This window comes from Scardinius erythrophthalmus, assembly GCF_964197995.2.
Source record: "Scardinius erythrophthalmus genome assembly, chromosome: 1".
NCBI classification, from domain to species: Eukaryota; Metazoa; Chordata; class Actinopteri; order Cypriniformes; family Leuciscidae; genus Scardinius; species Scardinius erythrophthalmus.
The window spans coordinates 67,982,997-67,996,325 of NC_138221.1; the positions used below are offsets into that span (position 1 = coordinate 67,982,997).

Below are 13,329 nucleotides of genomic sequence, written 5' to 3' on the forward strand. Positions count from 1 at the left end.
TTGTGTTGAATTAAAAACCCAGAAATGCAGCGGGTCCACCAGACCCATGAACACTGGCTGAGTAACAGAAATATGAACACCACACAAGGGTTAATAATGTGACCATTGTAATAACGGTCAATTTTGAAATTGGGTAATCTCAACATCACTAATTGTAATCAATCAGAGGTCCTTGTAAAGATAATTGATGGTTTGAAGAGCCGTGTTGTTTATTGTTGTGTATATTCTCTAAAAATGAAGCACACTGACATGAACACTTACTGTTGTTGTAGATTATCTCAGTGTTTGGTGACAGAAGAAGGTTGTGCTGCTCTGGCTTCAGCTCTGAGTTCAAACCCTTCACACCTGAGAGAGCTGGATCTGAGCTACAATCACCCAGGAGAATCAGGACTGAAGCTGCTCTCTGATGCAATGAAGCACCCAGACTGCACACTGGACAAACTCAAGTAAGTGGATCAGTATGAATCATCCTGGCTGGTGTGTATGTGAGAGAGACTGAGAGTTTTTAATAGTTTTTGAACACTGAAGGGGTCCCAGTGTGTTAAAAAGTGACACCAAGCAGTCCTGACAAAGCATCCAGATAAGTTGTTAGTGAGAATGTGTTGAGAAAATAATGTATAGACTCTGATACTATAGAAGCTGTAGAACTGGAACTTCCTCCTTCATTTCCCAACATACTCTTTAAGAGACCCCCATCTTACACCGATCACCCAAACAGATAACCTTCTCGAACATGTCTGTGAACCCATTTATGACACGGTGCATGTGTGAGAGAGGTTGTTATATATATATATATATATATATATATATATATATATATATATATATATATATATATATATATATGTGTGTGTATGTTTAAAACTTTATTTCACCATCAATTTACAAATAAATAAAATACAAAAACTAAATCCCCCATAAAAGTACAGAGAAAATGTTGAAACAGCATTGCGTTTCAAAAGATGTCATATTGTTCATTTCTATAATGTTAAAGATCAACAACAATCCTAGACATAAACGCATGAACAGCCACAATTGTTGTTTTGGAAAGCAATTTTCAGACTTTTCTTCTTTTTTTTCACCCATCCAAGCATTTGCCTTCAAACAGTATCACTTATCACATTTATTAAAAACTGTGACAAAGCATTTTTAATAATGTATAACCAATCACACACATTTCTGTTGAGTTTGAGTGTGATGGCCAATCAGTGGCGTTCAGATTAGTCATCGCTGAACTGAAGTGCACGTTTTCTCTGGCTGAATTCTGACTGAAACTCAAGAATTATCCCATCATAAACAACAAAGTGTCAGGGTTCTGTCACTTCTGTCTAGTTCAATTATTGGTTTTGTGACAGAGCTCTGACACTCTCAGAGTCTTGAGCACGCTCGTAACCGTGCACTATGGCAAGCCAAAGTATTCATAAACGCCTGGTCAGGCGTCTGATTGCACACTGACACGTCAAAAGCGTGCGTTTCGACAGCCAAACGCACGATTTTCCATAAAAGCATGCGTTCTTAACGTGCACTTTGTGGTCACGGATCAAAAAAAAAATCAAAAAATCAAAAAATTAGTTTTTTTTTACCTAAATGATAGCTATTGAATTATAATAACTCACCAATTATAATCCTCTCCTCTGTCAAATTTTCAAAAACGTGCATTTTCGGTGACCCCAAAGCGCTCGTCGAGAACGTGCATTTTAAATGGCAGATCACACGTCCTGACGTGCATCAGGGTCGAAACGCACGCTTTTGACGTGTCAGTGTGCAATCAGACGCCTGACCAGGCGTTTATGAATACTTTGGCTTGCCATAGATATATGCGCCTGCCACTCGACCAGTCACGGATATATGCACCTTCCTCGGGACCTGTCATGGATATATGCACCTGCCACGGGACCTTACATAATATATAAGGTGTTTTTTAAACAAAATGCAGCGCGGATCCCCTGTAGCCAGCGGGAGCCAAAACGGTACGCACAATAGGTAAATTTTCAACCAATATTCAACATTAACTAAATGCTTTTCACCTGCCTAACAGCTACTACCAGGCACTCCGACTGATGCATATGATCAAATAGACTGTTACGACCTCTCATAAAAATTAACAGCTCTAAGAGAAGAGATCTAGCCTACGTAACATAAACAAGAACGAGTAAATGGCGAAATCACTCAAATCTATTTATTCACTTACTCACAACAGACGTCACAGACCTTTCTTTTCTTTCTCCCAACTCTGCTTCTCCTCGTTCGACTTGCTGTATGTTTACATTCGCGAGGCCATCAACATGGTCGCCACGCCAAGTAATGACGTCACAACGCCCAAGCCCTATTTAGAAAAATTAAATCATATTTTGGGAGAGAACTCTAGCTCAATCACAACAGCAGCAAAATATGTAACAGCCTGCCACAAACTACCAGAGTCAGCCAGTGGACAAAACTAGAGTCAGAATCATTCTCATTCTTATCTTGTCTGAATGTTGGTACAAATGTACAAAGGTGTTTTTTTTTTCTTGATTATATAAATGTATTCATGCATTTGTTTACTGATTGATTTATTGAATTTATTGATTATTTGTGTATGTAATGTCCATTTATGTAATGGCCAATGCTTTGGCAATACTGTGCAAGTCATGCCAATAAAGCTCAATTGAATTGAATTGAATTGAATTGAATTGAATTGAATTGAGAGAGAGAGAGACAGAGACAGAGAGAGTGAGTGAGGGAGTGTGTGTGTGCATGTGAGTGTGTGTGTGTGTGTGTGTGTGTGTGTGTGTGTGTGTGTGTGTGTGTGTGTGTGTGTGTGTGTGTCATGCCAATAAAGCTCATTTGAATTGAATTGAATTGAATTGAATTTAGACAGAGAGACAGAGAGAGTGAGTGAGGGAGTGTGTGTAAGACAGAGAGTGAGAGAGAGTGTGTGTGTGAGTGTGTTTGTATGTGTGTGTATGAGAGAGAGACAGAGAGAATGAGTGAGGGAGTGTGTGTGTGTGTGGGTAATGGTGGACGCCGGCAAACACTAAAAACATCTCACCCGTTGTAACTGCCGCCGAAAACACAGAAAAAGATGTTTAATGCGCAGCTAAGATTAGGCCATGTGCATAAGTTGTGTGTAAGAGGCCTGCAGACCTGTGGACTACATTTCTAGTATGAAAGCTACCACCTGCATACTTGATCCCATGCCTGGTGGCCTGTTTAAATCTTGCTTTGGTCCTTTATGTCCCTCAGTTCTTGCTATAATAAATGACTCTTTGTCAATTGGGGAGGTGCCAGCAGCACTTAAAACTGCTGCGGTTACTCCTGTTTTAAAAAAGCACAATTCTGATGTGAGAAATCTGTCAAATCATGCTCTATTACTCAATCGCCTCGAACATGTATTTGGCTTGTCAGAGACTGTTCTTGACTGGTTCAAGTCCTATTTCACTGACCGCAGTCAATTTGTTTTTATGGGTGGTTATAGGTCCAAAGTTGGTCCTGTTCATACGGGTGTTCCACAAGGGTCAGTCTTGGGTCCTATACTTTTTAGTATGTACATCTATCCACTTGGTCAATTACTACAATCTCTCAACCTTAACTATCACCTTTATGCTGATGATACACAGATTTATATACATACTAGACCGGGTCAACAAGTGAACGTTGGGCATCTTTCTAACTGTATTGCTGAGATAAAGATTTGGATGTCCAATAATTTTCTGTCACTAAACGGCTCAAAAACAGAAGTTATGCTCCTTGGATCTCCACATCAACTGCGAAAGGTTGGGTCTCCTACTCTGTCTGTTGATGGCGTTGCACTGGAGTTTAAGACCAAATTAAAAAATCTGGGTGTCATATTTGACGCCACACTGTCATTTGAGCCTTTTGTCCAGAATACAGTTAAGACATCATTTTATCACCTCAGAAATATAGCCAGGCTACGTACTATGTTGTCCTTTTCGGTAGCTGAGAAGTTGATAAACTATTTTGTCTTTTCGCGCATTGACTACTGCAATGGTCTTCTAGCTGGGGTATCTAAATCATCATTGGATAAATTGCAATATCTTCAAAATTCAGCTGCTAGAGTACTTTCTGGGGTCAGGGCCAGGGACCATATAACCCCTGTCTTGGAGTCCCTGCACTGGCTACCTGTTAGGTACCGTATTGATTTTAAAATCCTAATGCTGGCCTATAAATCTCTGCACAATCTGGCACCTCAGTATTTGACTGACTTATTAATCCCCTACACACCACGTCGCAATCTGCGCTCCTCTCAGAGTGGTCTTTTGGTTGTTCCGAAGACACGGCTTCATACGTGGGGTGACCGAGCATTTTCTGTCTATGCTCCTAAGCTCTGGAATTCTCTTCCGGCCGACATCAGGGAAGCAAGTACATTAGTGACTTTTAAATCTCTTCTTAAAACATTTTATTTTAGGATTGCTTTTACATGAACTTGATTTTATGTGTTTATTTGTTTTTTTTATTTCCATTGTGTTTATTCATTTGCTGTTATGCTTGTCTGTAGGCGCTATACAAAAAAATAAATATATTATTACATAAGAACAAGGCCAAAAAACTGACAAGATATTGTTCTATTTCAGCAGTAATTGGTAGCCTCTATATATGGAGGCGAAGGTGCCACCTTTACCCTTAATGTGCATAATGGACTGAGATATTGGCTGCTGTTGTACATCTTTCTGCCAAATTTGGATTATGCCATGATATATGTTTATCTTTTAAATCAAATAAAGAATTTAAATGTGTGAGAGAGAGACAGAGAGAATGAGTGAAGGTGTGTGTGTGTGTGTGTGTGTGTGTGTGTGTGTGTGTGAGTGTGAGTGTGAGTGTGTGTGAGAGAGAGACAGAGACAGAGAGAGGGAGTGAGGGAGTGTGTGTAAGAGACAGAGAGAGAGTGAGTGAGTGAGAGAGGGAGAGTGTGTGTGTGTGTGTGTGTGTGTGTGTGTGTGTGTTAGAGAGAGAGACAGAGAGAATGAGTGAGGGAGTGTGTGTGTTGTGTTGTGTGTGTGTGTGTGTGTGTGTGTGTGTGTGTGTGTGTGTGTGTGTGTGTGTGTGTGTGTGTGTGTGTGTGTGAGTGAGTGTGAGTGTGTGTGAAAGAGAGACAGAGACAGAGAGAGTTCAGTGTTTATTTTTGTTTTTTATATACATGATTTCTGCAATATAATCCTTTTTATTTTATTTATTAATCTTTATTTACACTATTATTATTGCTTTATGAATATCTGTATTATTATTTTTGCAATATTTAGCCAAGATAATATATATAATACTATCTTTTTTATTTAATTTAACTATTATTATAATTTTGTGTACTAAATGTTCTAAATCATTTTCTATGTTGTTGTGATGCTTTGGCAATACAAAATGTACTTTTTTGTCATGCCAATAAAGCTTTCTGAATTGAATTGAATTGATTTGAATTGAATTGAGTGAGTGAGGGAGTGTGTGTAAGAGACAGAGAGAGAGTGAGTGAGTGAGAGAGGGAGTGTGTGTGTGTGTGTGTGTGTGTGTGTGTGTGTGTGTGTGTGTGTGTGTGTGTGTGTGTGTTAGAGAGAGAGACAGAGAGAATGAGTGAGGGAGTGTGTGTGTTGTGGTGTGTGTGTGTGTGAGTGTGTGTGTGTGTGTGTGTGTGTGTGTGTGTGTGTGTGTGTGTGTGTGTGTGTGTGTGTGTGTGTGTGTGTGTGTGTGTGTGTGTGTGTGTGTGTGTGTGTGTGTGAGAGTGAGAGTGTGTGTGTGTGTGTGTGTGTGTGTGTGTGTGTGTGAGAGTGAGTGTGTGTGTGAGAGAGAGAGAGAGAGAGAGAGAGAGAGAGAGAGAGAGAGAGAGAGAGAGAGACAGAGACAGAGAGAGTGAGTGAGGGAGTGTGTGTAAGAGAGACAGAGAGAGAGTGAGTGAGAGAGGGAGAGAGAGTGTGTGTGTGTGTGTGTGTGTGTGTGTGTGTGTGTGTGTGTGTGTGTGTGTGTGTGTGTGTGTGTGTGTGTGTGTGTGTGAGAGAGAGAGAGACAGAGAGAGTGAGTGAAGGAGTGTGTGTGTGTGTGTGTGTGTGTGTGTGTGTGTGTGTGTGTGTGTGTGTGTGTGTGTGTGTGTGTGTGTGTGAGAGAGAGAGAGAGGGAGTTTGTGTGTGTGTGTGTGTGTGAGAGAGAGACAGAGAGAGAGAGAGAGAGAGAGACAGAGAGAGTGAGTGAGGGAGTGTGTGTAAGAGAGACAGCGAGAGAGAGAGACACAGGGAAAAAATTAGTGAGAGAGGGAGAGTGTGTGTGTGTGTTTGAATTTTAATTAGTTTATTTTCCAACAAGAAAATCTCTAATTTATTAATATTGACTTAATATTGAATACGACTCATAAGTGTACTTTAGTTAAAGTTTTGTTTCATTATTTTGTGTGTGTGTGTGTTTTCTAGTGTGGATCACGGAGGAGAGTTCAGGATTACATCAAGACTACACCGATGTAAGTCCTCAAACACACAGTTCCCTTTCAAGGGAACTCGCGTTGCGTCGAGTTTGACGCTGTGGGAACGCTTTGCGTGATGATGTCTTGAAGCACATGTAAAATCAGTCCAATGGCGTGGCGGAGCGTCAGATGCGGGTGACGTCACGTACCAGGAAACTATAAAGCCTGCTTGAAAACAGAGAGCGACAGCTTCTGTGTCTTCAGTAGCGCTTTATGTGAAATCTTGTCTCTGTCTATTTATTGTTGTCTGTCACATTATGCAATCCAGCGATCAGTTCAGAATGTGTGTGCATCCCTGCCCGCGTTTTTATTACGGGTAGGGACACTCACGTTCTGTGTATTGTTTGTTTGGGAGAGGAGCATGCCCAGTCAGCACTCGAGGGTGCTGGCTTGTGTGCATTGTGAGGCGCTGTCCATGCGCTCGCTCCGATCCCGGCTGAGTTTCTTCCGGGAAGCTCGCGCTCCCCAGGGCTCGGGTCCCGCTGCTGCCGAGGCACAGCGGCGATCTCAGTCCTGGGGTTCGCAAATGGATCTATCAGCGGGGTCTGAGACGGGCTCTGCCTTATCTCAGCCCTTGCCTGATAGACCCGGTGTTTCTCATCAGGGTGCGGAAGCACGCGCGGCGGTTTCTTCCCCCCTGATGGTTACACAAACACTGCAATTGTCCAGTTCTGAGGAGCTGGATGTTGTTAATGTTGAAGAATTGCTGGATGTAGTGACAATAGCAGTCGATAGACTATGTATGTGTGGCAATCTTATAAACAGGACGTTCGTTCAAATAAATAAATAAATAATAAACTTGACGAACGCTTCCTGCCCTCACGTGCACAATCACAACGCCGAAATCTGCATGGTTATGAGGAGATGCCAAAGGTGGGAGAGACGCTCGCGAGCTATCTCTCTCTAGCAACAGCATCGTCCCTAAGTGTTTCGGCATTGCCTAAATAAGCCCCTCAGAGTGACATAAAAAAAAAAAAAAATATATCTCTGGTGGGCAAGGCTTATTCCGCGTGTGTTTATACACGATGTCTTTGCCATTTATGCTAACCCTGCCACTTTGTGTGTTTCGGGGCGCAGTGGTCTCCGGCGAGCACATATCTCAGGGTCCACCCGGAAACGTAGTGGTCCTGGGATGCTTGCCCCCTCCGAGGAGGGTCCTAGAGCAGTCAGTTCAGTCGTTCCCTGCCGGTTCGCCATACAGGGCACTGAATTGGTCGCTCGAGTAACATCTACACCAGTCTTGAGAGGCTGGTTCTCTTAGTAAATTTTTTGTCCTGATGCTCGAGGGCTCAGGACAATGAGGGTAGTCCCCCCCCCCGAAGTGCAGCGGTCAACACCTCTTTTCACGGTGCCCGTCTCTCTTCGGTACCCTTAGGGGACCGTTCTGCCAACCCTGCCACCTCTGGTGTTTCAGGGCGCAGCGGTCTCCGGCGAGCACATATCTCAAGGTCCACCCGGAAACGTAGTGGCCTCGGGATGCCCGCCCCCTCTGAGGAGGGTGCTAGAGCAGTCTGTTTGGTCGTTCCCTGCCGGTGCGCCGTTACAGGGCGACGAACCGACTGCTCAACAGCAGGAGAAAAATACGGTGCCGTCTCTCTTCGGTGCCCTCAGGGGACCGTTCTGCCAACCCTGCCGCCTCCGGTGTTACAGGGCGCAGCGGTCTCCGGCGAGCACATATCTCAAGGTCCACCTGGAAACGTAGTGGCCTCGGGATGCCCGCCCCCTCTGAGGAGGGTGCTAGAGCAGTCTGTTTGGTCGTTCCCTGCCGGTACGCCGTTACAGGGCGACGAACCGACTACTCAACAGCAACAAAATCCAGAAACCAGTCTCGAGAGACTGGTACCTCTAGTAGAATCTTTGACAGCATGGAAGCTACTGTCAAATGTTTCTCGTTGGGTCCTGCAGACCGTGGAAAAAGGGTATTAGATACAATTCTGGTAACGCCCACCGCGGTTTATGGGGATCCTGCCCACAGTGGTGGGCCCCGAGCAGGTTCTGGTTATGGAACAGGAAGTGAACACTCTGTTAGAGAAGGGGCCATAGAATATGTACCTCCCTCCAACAGGGAAACCGGGTTTTACAGCCGGTATTTCATAGTTCCGAAAAAGGACGGGGGATTGCGTCCCATTTTAGATCTTCGAGTTCTGAACGAGTCAGTCATGCAGCTCAAGTTCAAAATGTTAACATTGAGACAGATCGTGCCACAGATCAGGCCGAGGACTGGTTTGTCACGATAGACCTCAAGGACGCATATTTCCATATTTCCATCCGTCCGTGTCATTGGAAGTTCCTGAGGTTTGCTTTCGGGGGCAAAGCATACCAATATCGAGTTCTTCCATTCGGCCTGGCTTTATCACCCCGCACTTTCACCAAATGCGTGGATGCAGCTCTGGCTCCCCTGCGCCTTCAGGGTATTCGCATCATGAACTACATCGACGATTGGTTGATTTTAGCTCAGTCGCATCAGTTGGCGGTTCAACATCGAGATGTTGTTCTCGCCCATATGAAAGAGTTGGGGTTACGGCTGAACGGCAAGAAGAGTGTGCTTCTCTATTTTTGAGGACCACTTTTTTAGGCGTGGTTTGGGATTCAGTGTCGATGCAGGCGCGCCTGTCATCGCCACGCTTCGATCCTGGCAGCTGTGAGAAGTGTAAAGCTAGGCCAGCTACTCACTGTCAAACAGTTCCAGAGACTGTTGGGTCTCATGGCAGCAGCTTCCAACGGGATACCTTTTGGACTGCTGTACATGAGGCCCCTGCAGTGGTGGCTCAGGACCAGAGGGTTTTTCCCCGAGGGGCAACCCATTTCGCACAATCAAGGTCACGCGGTGATGCCTACGTGCCTTGGTTATGTGGAAGAAACCTTGGTTCCTGTCCCAGGGCCCAGTGCTGGGAGCTCCTTGTCGTCGCAAACTGCTAACGACGGATGCTTCCCTCACGGGTTGGGGAGCGATCCTGAGGGTCGCTCATCTCAAGGTCTGTGGGAAGACCATCATCGTTCCTGGCATTCTATAGCCTAGAGATATTAGCTGTCTTCCGGGCTCTGAGGAGCTTTATCACAGGTCTCAGGGGACACCATGTGTAGTACATACGGACAACATGTCGGTAGTCGCCTATATCAACCACCAGGGGGGTTTGCGCTCGCGCCCGTTATGCAACTTGGCACGCCATATCCTCTTGTGGTCCCAGGGAAAGCTGCTGTCTCTCAGGGCAGCGTACATCCCCGGGGTCCAGAATATAGGAGCAGACACTCTGTCGAGACAGGGGCTGAGGCCCGGGGAATGGAGGCTCCACCCCGAGGTGGTGGAGCTGATATGGAGGGAGTTTGGCAAGCACAAGTGGATCTGTTTGCGTCTCGAGAGACGTCTCACTGTCCACTTTGGTTCTCCCTCACGCATCCAGCTCCTCTGGGACTGGATGCTATGGTGCAGACGTGGCCGAGGCTACGTCTGTACGCTTTTCCCCCAGTTGCTCTGCTCCCGGGAGTTCTGGAAAGAGTTCGCAGGGACCGGGTTTGCCTGCTTCTGATAGCCCCGCACTGGCCGGGCAGAGTATGGTTTCCCGACCTCGTGTCTCTCCTCGACGGGCCTCCCCTGGAGCTACCCGTCAGGAGGGATCTTCTGTCCCAAGCGGAGGGCTCGATATTTCACCCCCGACCAGAACTGTGGAACCTGTGGGCTTGGCCTCTGAGGGGGCCCAACGCATAGTGTCAGGTCTCTCAACTGAGGTTGTTGAGACCATTCTACAGTCCAGAGCTCCCTCCACGAGGAAACTTTATGCCCTGAAGTGGAGACTATTCACTTCTTGGTGTAGTGACTGTCGGTTGGACCCAGTTAACTGCCCACTTGGTACAGTGCTGGAGTTCCTGCAAGAACGGTTCACTGCAGGTCTAACCCCGTCCACTTTAAAGGTTTATGTGGCGGCCATAGGTGCTTACCACATGCTTTTGGGTGGAATCTCTGTGGGGAAAGACCCCTTGGTATCTCGTTTCCTTCGTGGCACTTGAGGCTGAGGCCTGCAGTTTGCTCTAGGGTCCCTCCATGGGGTTTGTCCTTTGCGCTGCAAGGCCTTTCCCTGGCCCCTTTTGAGCCTATTGAGGAGGCTCCAGAGAAGTTCTTGACACTGAAAGCTCTGTTCCTTCTAACTATTTTCTGCAGGCCTTCTGTCCTCTTCCTTTTCACGGACCAGGAAAGAACTATTTGCTTTGCCCAGTTCGGGCGTTAGACGCTATGTCCACAGAGCTGCCCTGTGGCTTAAAACTACCAATTATTTGGGTGTTTCGGGTCCCCTAACAAGGGATATCCAGTGTCTAAGCAAAGGATGAGCAAGTGGGTGGTTAGGCCATTTCGCTTGCTTATGAAGCAGCCGGACAGCCTTCTCCTATGGCTGTCCGGTCGCACTCTACTAGGAGTATGGCGGCCTCCAAGGCCCTTATATCAGGAGTTTCCTTACAGGACGTTTGTGATGCGGCAGGCTGGTCCTCACCGCACACATTCGTCAGGTTCTACTCTCTGGATTTGGACTCTACTCCAGGGTCTCATGTTCTGTCTTCCTAGTGCTGCTCACTTGATTTCACACAGGACAGACATTCGTAGCTATGGTGGCGTTGGTATAGACGTTCCCACAGCGTCAAACTCGACGCAACGCGAGTTCCCTTGAAAGGGAACGCCTCGGTTACGACTGTAACCTCGGTTCCCTGAAGAGGGAACGAGCGTTGCGTCACCTTGCCATATCTCCTTCATGCCTGTCAGCGGCTACTTCAGACTTTTTACGAAGCTGTCGCTCTCTGTTTTCAAGCAGGCTTTATAGTTTCCTGGTACGTGACGTCACCCGCATCTGACGCTCCGCCACGCCATTGGACTGATTTTACATGTGCTTCAAGACATCATCACGCAAAGCGTTCCCACAGCGTCAAACTCGACGCAACGCTCGTTCCCTCTTCAGGGAACCGAGGTTACAGTCGTAACCGAGGCGTTTTAGTGTGTGTTGTTGTAAATGTTGCTGTTGTAATGTGTGTTCTTGTGTTCAGATGCCGTTGATCTCACACTGGATCCAAACACAGCACACACTCGTCTCGCTCTGTCTGAGGAGAACAGAAAGGTGACGCATGTGTATAAGAGTCAGTCGTATCCTGATCATCCAGAGAGATTTGATGTGTGGTGTCAGGTTCTGTGTGGAGAGAGTCTGACTGGACGCTGTTACTGGGAGGCTGAATGGAGTGGAGGAGATGCTGGTATATCAGTGTCATATAAAATAATCAAGAGGAAAGGAGGGAGTGCTGCAGGGAGTGATGACTGTTGGTTTGGAGGGAATGAGAAGTCCTGGTGTCTTGAATGCTCTGTATATCACGGACTCACTGTCAGTCACAATAATAACTCCACTGCTGTTTCTGCTGGTTCAGGATCCTGTAAGAGAGTAGGAGTGTTTGTGGACGTGTCGGCCGGCACTCTGTCCTTCTACAGCGTCTCTGACACACACACACTCACACACTTACACACATTCACACACACATTCACTGAACCCCTCTGTGCTGGATTTAGACTTCGTTTTGTTTACTCTTCAGTGTCTCTGTGTCACATTAAACAACAAACACACACTGACTGACACACACACACACACACACACACACACACACTGTAAAAGAAAACAATGAAAATCTCTCATTATTTATCAGAAGTGTGTAGTTACATAAACACACACACTCACTAAATTGACATTTTTCCAGTTGTTTAACTGATTATGTGTGTGTTACTGCATTATCGCCGTTATTGATATTCACACACTTAATTTGTGCACAATGTGTTATTAAAATCCTTCAGATGATCTTATTAAAACTGCTGGATCTCAAAGGATTATTATAATCAATAATGTGAGATGAATAACACATCATCTATATAATCATAGAGATAAGTGTAAAATGAACATTGATCTACTGTCACCTCCAGTATTTCACTGTTAATTCACATGTTTTATTACAGTTTAATCATGTTATTGTAGTTTATGGTCAATAAACACTTGTTCCTGTTTCAGTCTGAACATGTTTCTTCAGTTGTTGATCTTTGACTGTTATTTTCATTCATGATAAACGTTTGTCACCCTGAGTTTCACTGTTTTTACACGTTTGCTTTTTAATGTCCAGTTTTGACTGAATCACTTTATGAATCTTCATCAAAAGAGAGTTTGGACTGAATCTAATACAGAAGAACTGTTGAACAGGAAAGTAAATGAGTCTGGGACAAATAATCAAAATCAAAGTAAAAAAACACTTTATTTTAATGTGTAATTATATATTTAAGTACTGAGTAATATTAAGTACATGTACGTACTATAGGGTTAGGGTTCATTTATAGTTATTACTATAGTAAATACATGTAACGTGTAACAATGACACTGTAAAATAGTGTTACCAACAAAAACAATTTTGATATTTTTAGGTCAAACCGTTCTTGTCTGTTCCAATGCAGGTCTGTGGTCACTGTCTCAAACCCCAAGTGCAGAGTCCAAATTAAAACAATTCCCCATCGTCCAAATGAAACAATTCCCCATCATAAGTACACATTGATGGCCTAAGACACGAAACGAGCGGTTTGTGTGAGAAAACGAACAGTATTTATATCGTTTTTAGCTCTTGAAAACAGCACACCGTCCAAATGATCTGACGGCGCGGGCGGCTATAGATGTATACTTAGATGTCGCCTTGACTACTGCAGTTCATTGGAACGAAACCGTAGCCAAGCGACATCTAGTGTATATATCTATGCGGGTATAGATGTATACACTAGATGTCGCCTTCTCTACTGCAGTTCATTGGAACGAAACCGTAGCCAAGGCGACATCTAAGTATACATCTATAGCCGCCCGCGCCGTCAGATCATTTGGACGGTGTGCTGT

At 45.0% G+C, this 13,329-nt stretch overlaps 1 protein-coding gene across 2 annotated transcripts in view; it reads left to right on the forward strand.

The window, feature by feature from the left end:
- Positions 1 to 12,538, forward strand: part of LOC308688100 (protein NLRC3-like) — a 77,789-nt gene extending 65,251 nt beyond the window's left edge. Inside the window, exons 6-8 of one of the 2 annotated variants that reach the window (XM_081360984.1) lie at positions 273 to 446; positions 6,390 to 6,436; positions 11,468 to 12,538. In XM_081360984.1, the coding sequence (XP_081217110.1) occupies positions 273 to 446; positions 6,390 to 6,436; positions 11,468 to 12,042 (796 nt within the window). In that variant the 3' untranslated portion in view covers positions 12,043 to 12,538. The remainder of the gene's footprint in view (positions 1 to 272; positions 447 to 6,389; positions 6,437 to 11,467) is intronic. The other variant, XM_081360985.1, reaches the window with a different exon arrangement.
- Positions 12,539 to 13,329: the final 791 nt, after the last annotated feature.